This window comes from Callorhinchus milii, unplaced genomic scaffold (genome assembly GCF_018977255.1).
Source record: "Callorhinchus milii isolate IMCB2004 unplaced genomic scaffold, IMCB_Cmil_1.0 Scaffold4, whole genome shotgun sequence".
NCBI classification, from domain to species: domain Eukaryota; kingdom Metazoa; phylum Chordata; class Chondrichthyes; order Chimaeriformes; family Callorhinchidae; genus Callorhinchus; species Callorhinchus milii.
The window spans coordinates 22,133,287-22,147,277 of NW_024704745.1; the positions used below are offsets into that span (position 1 = coordinate 22,133,287).

At 39.4% G+C, this 13,991-nt stretch overlaps 2 protein-coding genes across 4 annotated transcripts in view; one reads left to right on the forward strand and one right to left on the reverse strand.

The window, feature by feature from the left end:
* Positions 1–11,949, reverse strand: part of LOC103177535 (plastin-2) — a 57,299-nt gene extending 45,350 nt beyond the window's left edge. The window contains exon 1 of one of the 2 annotated variants that reach the window (XM_007891750.2): positions 11,825–11,949. The gene's annotated coding sequence lies outside the window, so the exon portion shown is untranslated. Of the gene's footprint in view, positions 1–4,699; positions 4,722–11,824 lie in introns of those variants that run through there. The other variant, XM_042333850.1, reaches the window with a different exon arrangement.
* On the forward strand, positions 4,699–9,184 carry LOC103177534 (leucine-rich repeat-containing protein 63). 2 transcript variants are annotated; one of them, XM_007891743.2, is made up of 4 exons: positions 4,699–4,753; positions 6,437–6,520; positions 7,354–7,593; positions 8,679–9,184. In XM_007891743.2, the coding sequence occupies exons 1-4, from the start codon at positions 4,719–4,721 to the stop codon at positions 8,857–8,859; spliced, it is 540 nt and encodes a 179-aa protein (XP_007889934.1). In that variant the 5' UTR covers positions 4,699–4,718; the 3' UTR covers positions 8,860–9,184. The 2 variants fall into 2 exon arrangements, with proteins under 2 accessions (XP_007889934.1, XP_007889935.1); XM_007891744.2 differs by lacking the exon at positions 6,437–6,520 and having other exon boundaries at positions 4,700–4,753.
* Positions 11,950–13,991: the final 2,042 nt, after the last annotated feature.

Below are 13,991 nucleotides of genomic sequence, written 5' to 3' on the forward strand. Positions count from 1 at the left end.
AAAATTGCAAATGACAGTATTTTCACCATATGGAAATTTTCTCAGTATTGATTCTTCCTCATTGTCCAATCTAAATAAATATTCCTCATTCATGGGGGAGAATGGAAAACACTAAAGAGTCTATCAAAGGCTGGCTGGTCATTAAAATTGCCAACCTTTTCACTGAATTGTTTTAATGGAATTTCCCTTTATAAATATGTAGCAAAACAATTGATATTTTTAAGGGCAAGTGTACAATAATGTTCTTGCCCTTTTAAGAGCTTGGTGCCATACAGAGACTATTGTGGTCAGCTGATTTTCTTCTCATTTGTGCTGCATATGAGATCATATTTAGCTTAATTTTTGATACAGTATTTGTAAACTGGAATTCTAGTTTGCAAATATTGCAAGCCATTTAATTTTAGCCTAATCTGATCTCCAATGCAGTGCTGGGGGTTGTGTTGCATTGTCAGCGGTGCTGTTCTTTAGATGAGACATTAAACTGAGGTCCCGTCTGCCTGTTCAGAAGGACGTTAAAGATCCCATGGCACTATTTGAAAAGAGAAGTGAGTTGCTCCCGATGTACTGGCTAACATTCCTAAAATTGGTCTATTGTTTCATGGCTGTTTGTGCGACAGTTTGCCTACAAATACATAATCACTCCATTTCACAGTACATCCTGTGAAGTGCTTTGTGATGTTCTCCCGATGTGTTAAGGCGGTATACCAAACGCAAGGAATATTATTATTTAATTTGTGAGATTTGCAAAACACTTCATTACAAAACCTAACCTTTTGTTCAATGACCCTTTATGGACCTTGCCGTTTTTTGTGAATCGTTTACATGAATGAACTGTTTACACCCCAATGAATTTTTACTCCTTGTGAAGCAAGTTCTTTTTCACCTGGAGTTGATAAGAGTTCCCTTGTAGCATGAAGGATACAATACAATATTACCTTTGTTAAGCGGACATCCGAAGCCACTGAACAGTCAGGGTCATTAGGATCCGAGTGGAGAGCTCAGGGAGGGTGGAGGGCAGAGAGGGTAGGAAGGTTGGGAAAAGGGACGGTCGAAGAGGAGGTTCTTGAGGTGTGCCTTGAAGGAAGCAAGGAAGGGAGCGAGGTAAAGGGAATGTGGGATAGAGTTCCAGAGGGTGGGGGCAGAGAGGCTGAAGGCCCAACTGCTTATAGTGGGTGGGCCGGGCGAGGACATGGAGCAGTCCGGAGCTTGCTGAGCGGAGGGAGCAAACAGGTTGATAAGGGGCCAGCAGGTCAGAGAGGTAGGAGGGACAATAACAACAACAAAATTACATTTGTATAGCGCCTTTCACGTCGGGAGGATGTCCCAAGGCAGACAGAGTTTCGGACACAAGCTGGGGGCCGGGGAGGATAGAGGGCAGGGGGGGATTCTGGGAGATTGAAGCCACGGTCGAAGAGGAGGGTCTTGAGATGGGTCTTGAAGGTGGCAAGGGAGGGGGGTGAGGCGGAGGGATTGCAGGATGGAGTTCCAGAGGATGGGGTCAGAGTGGCAGAGGGCCCACCCGCCAATAGTGGGGCGAGCGAAGTGGGGGACGTGAAGCAGGCCGGAGCCTGCTGAGCGGAGGGAGCGAGCAGGATGGTAGGAGGTTAGGAGGTCACAAAGGTAGGAAGGGTGCAAAACCATGGAGGGCTTTGAAGGTGAGGACCAGCATCTTGAACTGTATCCTCTGTGTGATGGGAAGCCAGTGCAGTTGGCTGAGGATAGGGGTGATAGGGTCGCGGAGCCTAGTTCGGGAGAGGACACGGGCTGCAGATGTTCTGCAGCCTATGGAGGGAGGAGTTGGGGAGGCCGACAAGCAATGAATTTGCATAATCGAGCCTCAATGTAATGAAAGCATGTATGAGGATTTCGATGGCCTGCCGTGTGAGACAGTGGCTGAGCCTGGCGATGTTGCGGAGGTGGGGAAGGCAGAGTGGGTCATGTTGCAGATGTGGGATCGAAAGGATAGTTGAGGGTCAATCAAGATGCTTAGGTTCCTGACTTGCTTAGCACGGTGGAGTGTGCAACCATTGATGGTGATGTTGTCAGCGCCTGAGGCGTGGAGGAGCTAATGGGAGCTAATGGGAGCCAATCAGGAGAGCCTTGATTTTGTTGACGTTCAACTTCAAGGCCATGGAGGGCCTTGAAGGTGAGGACAAAGATTTTGAACTTGATCCTCTGAAGGATGGGGAGCCAGTGGAGCTGGGCGAGAGTGGGTGTGATGGGGTCTGGTGTTGGAGAGGACACAAGCTGCAGAATTGTGAATGATCTGCAACAAGTGGAGGGAAGAGTTGGGAAGTCCAACAAGCAGGGAGTTGGCATAGTTGAGCCCAGATGTAATTAGGCATATATGAAGGATTCAATGGCCTGAGGTCTAAGGCAGTCGCGGGTTTGGGCAGTATTGTGAAGGTGGGGAAGGCAGAGCAGGTCATGGCACGAATGTTGGGGGAGAAAAGACAGTTGAAGTTCGAACAAGACACCAAGGTTCCTGACTGGCTTGGTGAAGTGGAGGGTGCATCCATGGATGCTGATGCTGCCAGTGCCTGAGATACAAAGGTGCTGGCGCGAGCAAATCAGGAGAGCTTTGGTCTTGCTGACGTTCAACTGTAGAAACTTGTCTCTCATTCAGGACTTGATGTCTGATAGCTCGTCAGTGGTCCTGGGGTCAAGGGTGGAGGCAGAGAGATAGAGTTGGATGTCATCTGCATACATGTGGAAGTTGACCTCATATCTGCAGATGATTTTACCAAGAGGGAGCATGTACAGGTTGAAGAGGAGAGGACCAAGGACAGAACCCTAAGGAACACCATACGAGAGGGTGTGGGAGCTGGAGGAGAAACCGTTTGTGGAGACAAAGTGGAGCCGGAGAGAGATAGGATCTGAACCATTCAAGGACAGATCCATGAAGGTTGAGGTGATAGGAGAGGCAGTGGAGTAGGATAGAGTGGTCCACAGTGTCAAAGGCAGCAGAGAGGTCGAGGAGGACGAGGAGATAGAGGGAGACCCTGGTCACAGGTGGACAGAATGTTATTTGTCATCTTGACCAGGGCTGTTTCTTGCTTTGGATAGCACGGGAATCCGATTGGAGGGGTTCATGAAGGGAGTGGCAGGAGCGGAAGGAGCGGAGCTGGGAAGCAACAACTATTTCAAGGACCTTGGAAAAGAAGGGGAGGTTGGAGATGGGGCAGTAGTTTGTGAGCAGGGATGGATCCAAGGAAGAATTTTTTAGGATAGGGCTGATGACAGCTATTTTTAGAGGGATGGGAACAGTGCCAGTTGACAGGGAGAAGTTGACAAGCTGTGAGAGTAAAGGCGTGAGGAGGTGGAGCTGGGAGGTAAGGAGAGGGTTAGGGATATGATCGAGGGAGCATGCTGTTATAGTGGTGGTGAGAGAGGAGGGGTAGACAGGTTTGAATGTGTGGAGGGAGGGATGGGTAGGGGCCAGAGTGCCTCGCCTCCAACTCCAACTGTCACACCTTTCATCTGCAGGCATTTTCTTTTTGTCATTCATAAGAATTTTCAAGTGAAATAAGAATTTTAAAGAATGTCATTAGCATTTTGTTTAATATTATATATTGTATTGCAGGCTCATTTTATTCATCATCTTCCTAATATTACTGTATTGATCGACACATTGAAGTATCTCAACATGTCATTCAACTATTTGCTGGCACTCCCTCAAGTGGTAAGGACAAGCTGTTGTTCTCATGTTTGAACTCATGTTCAAACTGAGAGTTAAAAGTCACCTTCTGAAAAAACATGGGAAAAAGATAAAAAATAATCCTTGCATTTGATATAGCCCCTTATCACATCTTCGAAATGTTCCAAAGCGCTTCACCGAATATACTGTAAAGTGAATTGACTGTATATTTTGGGCGAAAAAAAGGTAGTAAAGGCAGGTGGAGCAATTTAGGGAAGGAGCTCCAGAGCATAGAGGCATAGTAGTGACTGAAGGTTCAGCCACCAGTGGTGGGTGGATAGTGAAGGATGCACAACAGTCTAGGGTTTGTCGAATGGAGAAGGTGTGCAGGAGAGAGAGGCTGGAGAAGATAGAGAAAGGTGGAGCAAAGGAGTGTTGTGATTTGAAGGTGACTGTAAAGATCTTGAAATTGATCCACCGAAAAAAAAGGGAGCCAGTGGAACCCAATGAAGATGGGAGTGATGCGTGAGTGGTTTAATGCAGTAAGGATGTGAGTGATTGAATTCTGGATGATCTATTTGGAGCTTGTGGATAACAGAACTAGGTAAATCTAGGATAAATAATCTAACAGTAATCAAAATAAATCCAGGCTAAAGGTGTAGAAGACATGGATGATTTGTCTACTTTGAAATGGACAATGGTTTCAACAGCATTGAATGTGAGGCAGGGATGGAGGTGTGTGATGTGGCAACGGTGAAAAAAGTGGTCTTAGTCAGGGACTGGATGTTAGGCAGGAAAAAGTGGGTGTTCTTTTGGTCTCCCAACACAATCTGTCAGGTTTCTTCAGGTTGAGTTAGTTTATAGGTGAGTTATCACTATTCCACTTAATCATACAATGTTACTAGTTGTTTGTACATTTATAAAGAAAATTAACTGTAGGTATGTTTACAACAAATTTTCTAGTTTATTTCTCTTTTAGGTTTTTGATCTGCATGAACTTCAAATGCTGAATATAAGAGACAACCCAATAAAAAAGATTCCTCCTGGTATTGAAAAACTTACCAAATTGAGATTATTCGACATGTCCTTCTGCTTGGTGTCAACTCTGCCTCTCGGGTAAAATAGTCCTAGAGTGTTACAGAATCTATTATCAAGTTCTAGATCATAACTGTATGATATAGATCATGAGTTGTGGTAAAAAAATCACAAGATTTTACCTTTGCTAACAGGTTTCTACATTCATTTTTCTAAGGCTTCTCAATAATGTTTGTTCAGCTATGACTACCCTCACCATTAGGGATTTTGCTTCTAAGGTTAATAGGAATTAAGTGACAAGAATCCCCATCTTCCAGTTACTTGTCTGCTCCACCGAGTCCTGCTGATGATCGTGGGTCGCTGGTCTGCCATCAACAGTGGTCTGGACCCACCAAGCTCAGGAACTGGACTACTGAGACCATCACAGAGAGTTGACTTGATTCCAACATTCCATTACCAAGCATGTTAGCTTGGAGGCAATTCAGCTGCACGGAGAACCTGTGTACCCTCCTCCCAAGGAAGATAGTACATAGCTGCTAGTACAACAGCAGCTAAATTTCATGATCATAGATGAGGTTTGGGTAAAGAAGGCTCTATTACCCATTTCAATGTATCAACCTACCATCTCTTTACAGCATAATCTGTTTCTTAAATAAGCCCAAAGACTTAGGTAACCTAGGTAACTTAGTTCTAGACCTTTCTGGTAACCACTCTAATCCCAGTCGTTTAATACTCTGAGTAATAAAATACCTTCCAACGTCTGTTAAGATTTACTTTTGCCCATCACAGACTTGAACCTGTTGCCTTTTTTTCTGTTGCCTTGGCCTATCTGTGTGTCAGCCTGGCTCAGTCAGCCTGCGCCTGAGTCAGAAGGTTGTCAGTTCAAGCCCCATGTTGGGACGTGGAATTGATATAGTTTACGCTGACACTCCAATGCAGTGCTGGAGATGCGCTGCATTGTATCTTTTGAATGAGACATGACACTGAGATCCTATTTGCTTGTTCAGGTCGATGATCAAACCATGAGGTTTCACTAATATACATGCAGTGACGATTTGAGATTCCTTAGTAGTTCTCGGTCTCCCAACACAGGTCTTGAACCCACAACCTTCTGATTCAGAAGGTCAGTTTTAAGAGCGCTATCAACTGAGCCAGGCTGACACCTGGAGTTTCTCTACTTCTACAAATGTACATTACTCAATGTTGTAAATATTTCAAAAGTTATAAAGAAATTATATTGAATGATGTTATTTAGTGAGGTTGTACATTGCACGAAGACAGAGTATACTGTGCCAGCTGAATGCTGTATCTTTCCATGTAATAGTGTTAATCAATGACAGGGTGATAATGAGTGTACTGACATCTGGTATTCATTTTATATCTGTCAACAGCTTCTCCTGCCTCCGCACTGTCACGTGCAGCATTCCTCAAGTTTCTATCCCCGGTCTCCCCTTGAATATCTACATGCCCCCACTTGACAGTGTCATCGGCAAGCATGGGGTTAACTGCCACATGTAGGCAGATTACACCTTCCTGATCAAACTACACTTTCAGTCATCTTCCCCCATCCACACCCCTTTGGCCTCCCCTCCTGAATCCAACTCCCAGCTTGTGTGTAAACCCTCAACTATCCAGCACCTTGGGATATCCTCCCAGCATGAAAGACATGCAGTTTTTTTTTAAGCTTAGCATATTGAAACCTATTTTCCATTTTCTGATCTTTAATAAAGACAATAATGAAAAATATGAATAATTTGTTCACAGAATATTTCTCTTGCTGGAACTTGAATCACTGAATTTTGCCTACAACAGCATATCAATCATTCCCAATGAAATTAGAAACCTAAGGTGAGGTTTGTAAATCAGTGTTTCATATCTATAGTAAATCTAGCATCTGTTCGAATCATAGCCTACCTCTATCAACTCACCATCAGCATTGACTAGTTCTTTTTATAGTATAGTAGATACTAGATTTGGTTAAAGGCTTTTAATATACATTTAATGACTCATTTGTTGAATATTACTGTAAATTGTATCTGCTCTCCAATTGCATTGTTTGACGATGCTGGGTTACCTCTGACCCCTAAGCTTAACCCTTCTGTGTCAAGAGGGCAGGCCTTGCAATGTTAGGGCAGGGAGACAGAGGGTGACTGTCAGGTTAGAGTAATTTGTGCGTCTTCTGCTATGAGTGATCGTGTCAAGACACTCCACCACGTGAGGGTTACATATATTTTGAAGATACAGTAAATTCATAATTTTTATCCTCTTTCATAAGTGAAATATACATTAAATTGCTTTTTTAATTAAAAATATTCAGTGAATTTACATATCTGTTATTTTTCCACAAATTTATTTTGACTTGATACATTTGGGCATTTGTCCTAATCAGTATTGTGGGACATGACTGTGTCAAATTGGCTGCAGGTCCACCCACAATACACACACAGGACATCACTTTACAGTATACCCTGTGAAACGCTTGACATGCCTCAATGACATAAGGTACTATATCTTTATATGCAAAGATTAAGATTATTATTATAATCATAGTTTGTCCTATCTCTTTGACTGTACTTTTGGTCATCCTTCCTGTAAAAATGTAAATTGAATTGCATCTAATCAACAAAATGGATTGTTGCTGCTTTCCTTAATTATGTTTTATGTGCAATTCTATTATTCAGGAAACTCCAGTTTCTAAATGCTGAAGGAAATGAATTGTTTGCATTGCCACAAGGTCTTCTGAAACTTCACTTAAAGCAAATACGACTTGAAGGTAATTTCTTGCATCCTCTGCTATGGAAGGAAAACTCTCAAAACAAACCTCAGAAATTGAGTCACTTGGCTGCTCGTGTCTTCACCAGGAATAACTTACAGCAGCATTACACTGATATTCCAAAAGATATTCAAAATATATTGAACCGGTAAGTAGAGTAATTCATTTTTCATCAGACTGAGACAGTGGGGTCAATTAACCCACATATTACACATTTGTTGTAATATGATTTCCACTAATGTATCTGACATCTACAACCAAACAAACCATTTTGCTCTAATAAAAATTAATACCGTATTTTGAATAATCTCTTATCAGATTTTAGTTTGTTTTTTATGTTTCCCAGTTGGAATATGTGCTAAAATCACCCCATAGTTATTGCTGATTGTTTCTTTTAATTTAAAATCTTGATTCACTTTTTTATATTTCTCGCCTCCTCTCCTAACTTCAAGGGAATGACACAAACTGGGTACGTTTGTAACTGTTGCTTCAAAGAGTGGCTACTCTTGATGTGTGAGCATCACATACAAAATATAAATTTAATCCACTTTACAGTATATCCTGTGAAGTGTTTTGACATGTCTTGATGACGTGATAAAGCATTATATCAAATGTAAGGATTATTATTATAGTGTTCTGCCAGACCATTCAACAATTGGGGATCAAAGCTCGATCCCGTGGGGATCCCGTGGGGTATCAAGAGTAGATGTGGGAATGGAGATTTAGGTGTCTTCTGTGTACATGTGAAAGTCTTCATCTTTCTTCCTTCCAATTAATTACATCCTGAGTTCCTTCCCCTCAGGCCCCATAGAGCTTGTGATATAAATCATATTTCATATCAATCAAAACAAACTGAAGATTGCAGGGAGCTACATCTTATATGCAGAGCTTAGTTTGGTTGCCACATGATTAACATGCAATGACAAAATAATTTTTAAAGGCCAGCTGTCCATTTGGAAATCAACAATAGCTCAGACTGAGGTGGATCTAATCCTAGAGTAGTTTATAATTTAGAGCTTTATGCCCCTTGTTTTACTTTCCATTGTATTCAGTGTAATTTTGTAGGTGGAATCTACAAACTATTTATAAGCTTCTTTCAATTTAGTTGAAAGCTCTTGTGATATTTTTCATTTAAAAATTACTGCTACAGGGCAATAAATAACATCTTTATATACAAATATATTTACAGTTTAATTTATTCTAAATTAATTTGGGTTTAATTTCTTATAATAGCGCAACTGTTTGTGATTGCTGTGGTGGACCCATGTATGGATCAGGACTTCGTATCATCCGGCCATGCAGAAAGATCTTTGGTATTGAGAATCTTCCTTTTTTGTTTCATTCCTGCTCACCATCATGCAAAGCGCATTTTATGATGCAGACAGAATCACTGATCAACGTTATCTATCATTGAACAGTGTTGACTGGAAAAGGCAGTTAATAAAAGTTGATGTAACAGCAAGGGGCATCAAACATGAAACAATGTAACATTCAAGAAAGGTTAATCTCAGAATTTTTTTTGGCGGAAATGTTTAGTGTTTGTACTTAAAGTACTAATTAAAGTAAACATGCGTAGCAAAATCTTTAAGTATACTGTGATATGTTTAATTACTTTAATGCAACACTCAAACCTCTTTAAAATAGTTCAGTTTTATCTGTATTCAATTGTATAGCAGTCTTGTTTTACTCCTTAAGTTATTACAGATGTTCTGCACTTTCAAAAGTGAAAGTGTGTACAATTGGTGAGAAATAAAATGATTCTATGATTAGAACCTGAAATCTTCAAAACTCTTCTGTCGTATGCTACACACTTATTTAACTTTAGCAAACAAAGGAGAACTTCATGCTCCAAACATTTAATATGAAGAACATTTCACAAATACCTATTTGCTATTAAATCATATCATCTACATAATTCGAATATGTGGCCCCTGGGCAGTCAAGAGCTCTATTTTTCCAACTGTACATACGTGTTGACTTTGCGGCATTGCAACTGACAGTTAAAACAAAGTAAAAATAATACTTGCATTTGATATAGCTTCACATTGCTGAGACATCCCAAAAGGATTCACTATGTAGTGACTATAGGCAAATTAGGTTGGTATGGTGTTAATAGGTCACAGAGGTAGATAGGAGAAATGGAACAAAAAATAACACTTGAGACAATTACCTGTGCTAAATTAACCATCCCACTTAAAATATATTTATAAAGAACATTGGATAACTTTCAAGTGCCTTATGCTGCTAAATCTTAATTTTACAAGCACTGGAGAATACGTGATACATAAATTATTTGTGAATTTACAGTAAAAATCACACAAAGGGCTTAGAGATGTAGACAATTGGTGATAGGGTGCTACATCAGGTGCAATGATTAATTATTTATATTCAATATAAAACACAAGTTTGTCGAGAATTAATGTTGAATTTCAGATCAATCAAAGATAATGTATCTGGGATAGCGATGGTGAAGGCAGTTCATAACAGATTACTGAAGCAGAAGTTTGTGTTTTGTTGAAAAGAAAACACATCTTCATGCTAAGCTTTTGAAATAATCAATTTTATTGTGCACTGAAACAGTGCACAAATTATGCTTGTGCAAAATGATTTCTTGAAAACACAGGTGCAACAAAATTGTACATAAAGCAAATAGTGTCCAAAATGCCAAATCTTCAGTCACAAATACACAAAAATCTAAGGCCTTATTTGGTAGTATGAGGCAGTCAGTTCAAAACATACATTACAATTAAAAAAACATTGATAATGATACAATTATGTAAAGGAAGACATTACTGTAGGGTGAAGAAGCATATTCAATAAAGTACTTGAGTAAATCTTATATTGGAGGATACTGGAGAACTAAACCTTAATTAGGTTAGTCAGCCATGTTACATCATTAGTTTTCTCACTAACTCACTTCTGAAAATATAACTAATGATTCACTGGTCCATTGGTGCCATCAGCCCAATCGTCCAGTAAAATTACTTATATAAATCTGGGCAGCAAATGTCAACCAGACATTTACAACCAGAGTTACACCCTGGGTCTGGTTATATCCTCACCCACTTTCAAACACGAACACTTCTAGCAGGACAGGATTCATTGGATAGCTTTCAAGAGTGAACTCAATTTTTTTNCTCCTTCCTAAACCTGGGGCCCTACTGTGTCCAATTGTACAATCTGCACAACTATCCAATTAACTAAGTTATGACAAAACAGGAATTAAAATCCAGCCCTCCTGGTCTGTATGGCTCAGCAAGATAGAAAGTGCATGTTTCCACAGCTATCGGGAGCTTTTGCAATTTGGTTCATTAACAGATGCACTAAGCCAGCATCCTAAACCACTAGCAGGAAATATTTAGCTTCTCCTTCCAGTTTACTTGTTTTTCTCCCCTTCCTGTATTGAAGGTCTGACACAGCTCCCCAGGTATGGTTCATGACCACACTACAAGGGTCATTCACCCCACCAAGCTATCCACTAGGGAAGCCAGGTAAAATATTAGTTTTGTAAGTCATGGGGATGGATAGCTGACATTAATGGGACATTGATTCTGAATGGACATGGTCATGATATTTTTCTCATTAATGTCTTGGACAGAGAAATGAGGGGAGGGAGAATAGAAAAGAAGACCCCAAGACTATTCTAGTTATTTTCTTCCACCTGCCTAACCCTTCCTTCTTCCCCATAACTTTATGAAAGTGAGCAAAAACTTACATTTGTCTCATCCATTCTGGTATATAAAATAGTCTTAAATCTCCTTTACTGGCCAAATGCAACTAGCATTTGAGGGCCAATGATTCTAACATATTAAAAAAAAGTAAAATCTTAGCTCTTAATTATAAATCCTATAAGGTACAACTCATACAAAGTTTACACAAAGGTATGTCAACTGTTTATGCTAATTAATTTTATTTTTCCATTTCAATTTTGCTAGTTCACAGCAATCCCTTGCACACCATTCACATTGGGTCTTGCTATAGCCAAGTAGAGAGAAAAATGACTGCATGATTCTCATTGGGGCACCAGATGTGGAAGGTTTCCATGTTGCTTTTGGATTGACATTGAGAATAAAATAAAACTTCCTGGCTTTATAGATTTTTTTTGGCAGAACCACTTAAGTTAAATTTGCAAAATTAAGTCAGCTCAGCATATACTGTAGGACCAAGCACTGTAACTCAAATGAATCACCAACTTAACTTTGCTCCTAGTAACAAATTCCTTGATGTCGGCTAAATACTATTATGCTCCATTAGGCAAGCCCAGTTTTACTTTATAAATACAGTAAGACACAACTATAAATATAAAACAAAAGCACACTTCAAATTGCATTAGTTATTTGTAAAAGTGCACAGACATAAATTCACTATACAGTACTTACCTAACAAAGTGATAATATTCAACCCACGTCAACAAATTTGCTATGTAGTAATGCACACAGGAGTAAATTCTCTAACAATAATCTTTGGACTTTGCCAGAATCAATTTGAAACCCTTACCTGCTAATAGATGTTGCTATACAGTAAGGGAATGAGAATTTTGGAAAGTTATTTACTTTCAAATTGTTTGGCAAAATGTAATTGTAGCTCAATGTCATTCACCTTGATTTCCCTCCTTTCCAGTTTGAAATATCAGCTCAGACTCCACATCATAGTCATTTAAGACATCAGATCACTTAATTTAAAATAAGGGGAAACATCTGCAATTCTATGTATTTTTAATTTAACAAAATGAAGTCTTTGATTCAATCGTACATAATGAGGTTAGAAAGGGAAATATATTGAACTGTGTAGAATTGAACTTGAAAACAAATCTTCCCAACATTATAAAATGCTAAGGAGCAGCCAGAATAGATGTCATACTTTGATCACCTTAAGCACAACCCGACTTCGATGCTCTGAACCTGAGAAGAAAGAGACCAAGGTGGATTGTAAAGGTACAGTGTTTCTGTCAAAACCCTAAAACGTAATGTTTTCATAGGGTTTCTCTCTCTTTTGCTGTGCAGTGAAACATGAAGCAAAATTAGTGTCAGTGAGATCTCCATAGTTGTCATCTTTGGAAACAGTAGAGTCCAAGTCTTACCAAGCCAGAATGGCCAAGAACAGATGGTGCAACATAAGGTCATAATTATGCAAATCCTCCAAATTAGGTCATTGTATTGTTCATTGGAAAAACAGGGAAAAAGATTGACAATGGACCTAAAATATATAACCTAGTTTTAAAAAAGTTTAGGGAGGGAAGGAAAATAAGTTCTTTACCTGAAAACATTTCACCCAGAGTAATGTTTTCCTTTAAAAGAAACATGATCTTTCACAAAGTGTTTTACAAAGCTTTTGCTTGTTCATGAATGATATCAGCACATCATTAGATTGTGACAAACCACATCTCATCCTCCCCAAACAAAACAATTGTTATACATTATTGTGCAGCCATTACCCTGTTAACGGTTTGAAATCTAAGCCTTAAATACTTCACTCAAGCCATTAAAATGGAGAAATCTAATGCTGAATTTGGCTTTACACAGTAATGTAGCCTGCAAGAAAAAAAAGGAAATGGACAACAAATAGAGCATACAATGTCAGAACATTTATACAATTTGTTTTGCTTTTTTTTAAATATACATACGCTTCTTTTTTAAATACATAGAGTACATTGGCTTGTCTAAAATATATTTTCAAGTTATAAAATGTTTTTTTTTAAGTACCATATGAGAAAACCTCCTATTTGCCGTTATAATGGTTGTGTTTAGCAAGAGTTTGAAAGTACAGCTTCTTTACTCACTAATCAATGTCAATATTTCAGCAGCCAGGCTCAAACAAAGAGCAGGACTTTCATCCAGTTAAATGCAAAACAAAATCGAACAGAATTGTTAATACCTTCCCTCCATGAGCCATATTTCTAAAGAAAATTGTGTAGTTGTATTAACGTGGCTGCATGAAGGAGTAAAGCACAAGAGTTGGAGGGAGTAAATAGTTTCATATTTTTGAAGGACAAGCCAAGTCTAGGAAATCCACTCATTTTCTACATAAAGGTTGCTCAAGTTAAGGTTCAATGCCCTGAATTTTAAAAGGTTATCATTTATCTACAAACAAGTGCTGTAGGTAAATACTCACAAGTGTTGTACGGTGAGGGGTGGGGGGGGATTGGAGAAGCATGGCTGACAATCAGCTGGTTAAAGAGGAAAGAATAACCACAGAAAACATCCGTAAAGATCAGAATGGAAGAGTTAAGAGGTTGTCCAATAAGTGAGAAAGTGGAGAAATATTAAGCTCTTGATTCTTCCTTTCTGATCCGGTGTTATTGAAGCTTTGAGGCTTGTTACTTTTGGACTTTAACCAACTGATTGTGATGCAAGCACGCTGTGTATACAAAAAGTAAGTAACTACAAAATAGATGAGTAATGGGGGGGGGCGGGTGGAGGCAGTCTACAGGTTAATATCAGGTTCCTTTTTAATCTGCATCAAAACAGTATCAATGGCTATTAGATGCAAACCTAATATTCATACCCAGAATGTTTATTTTGGAAACTTGGAAGTGAGTGATCACTG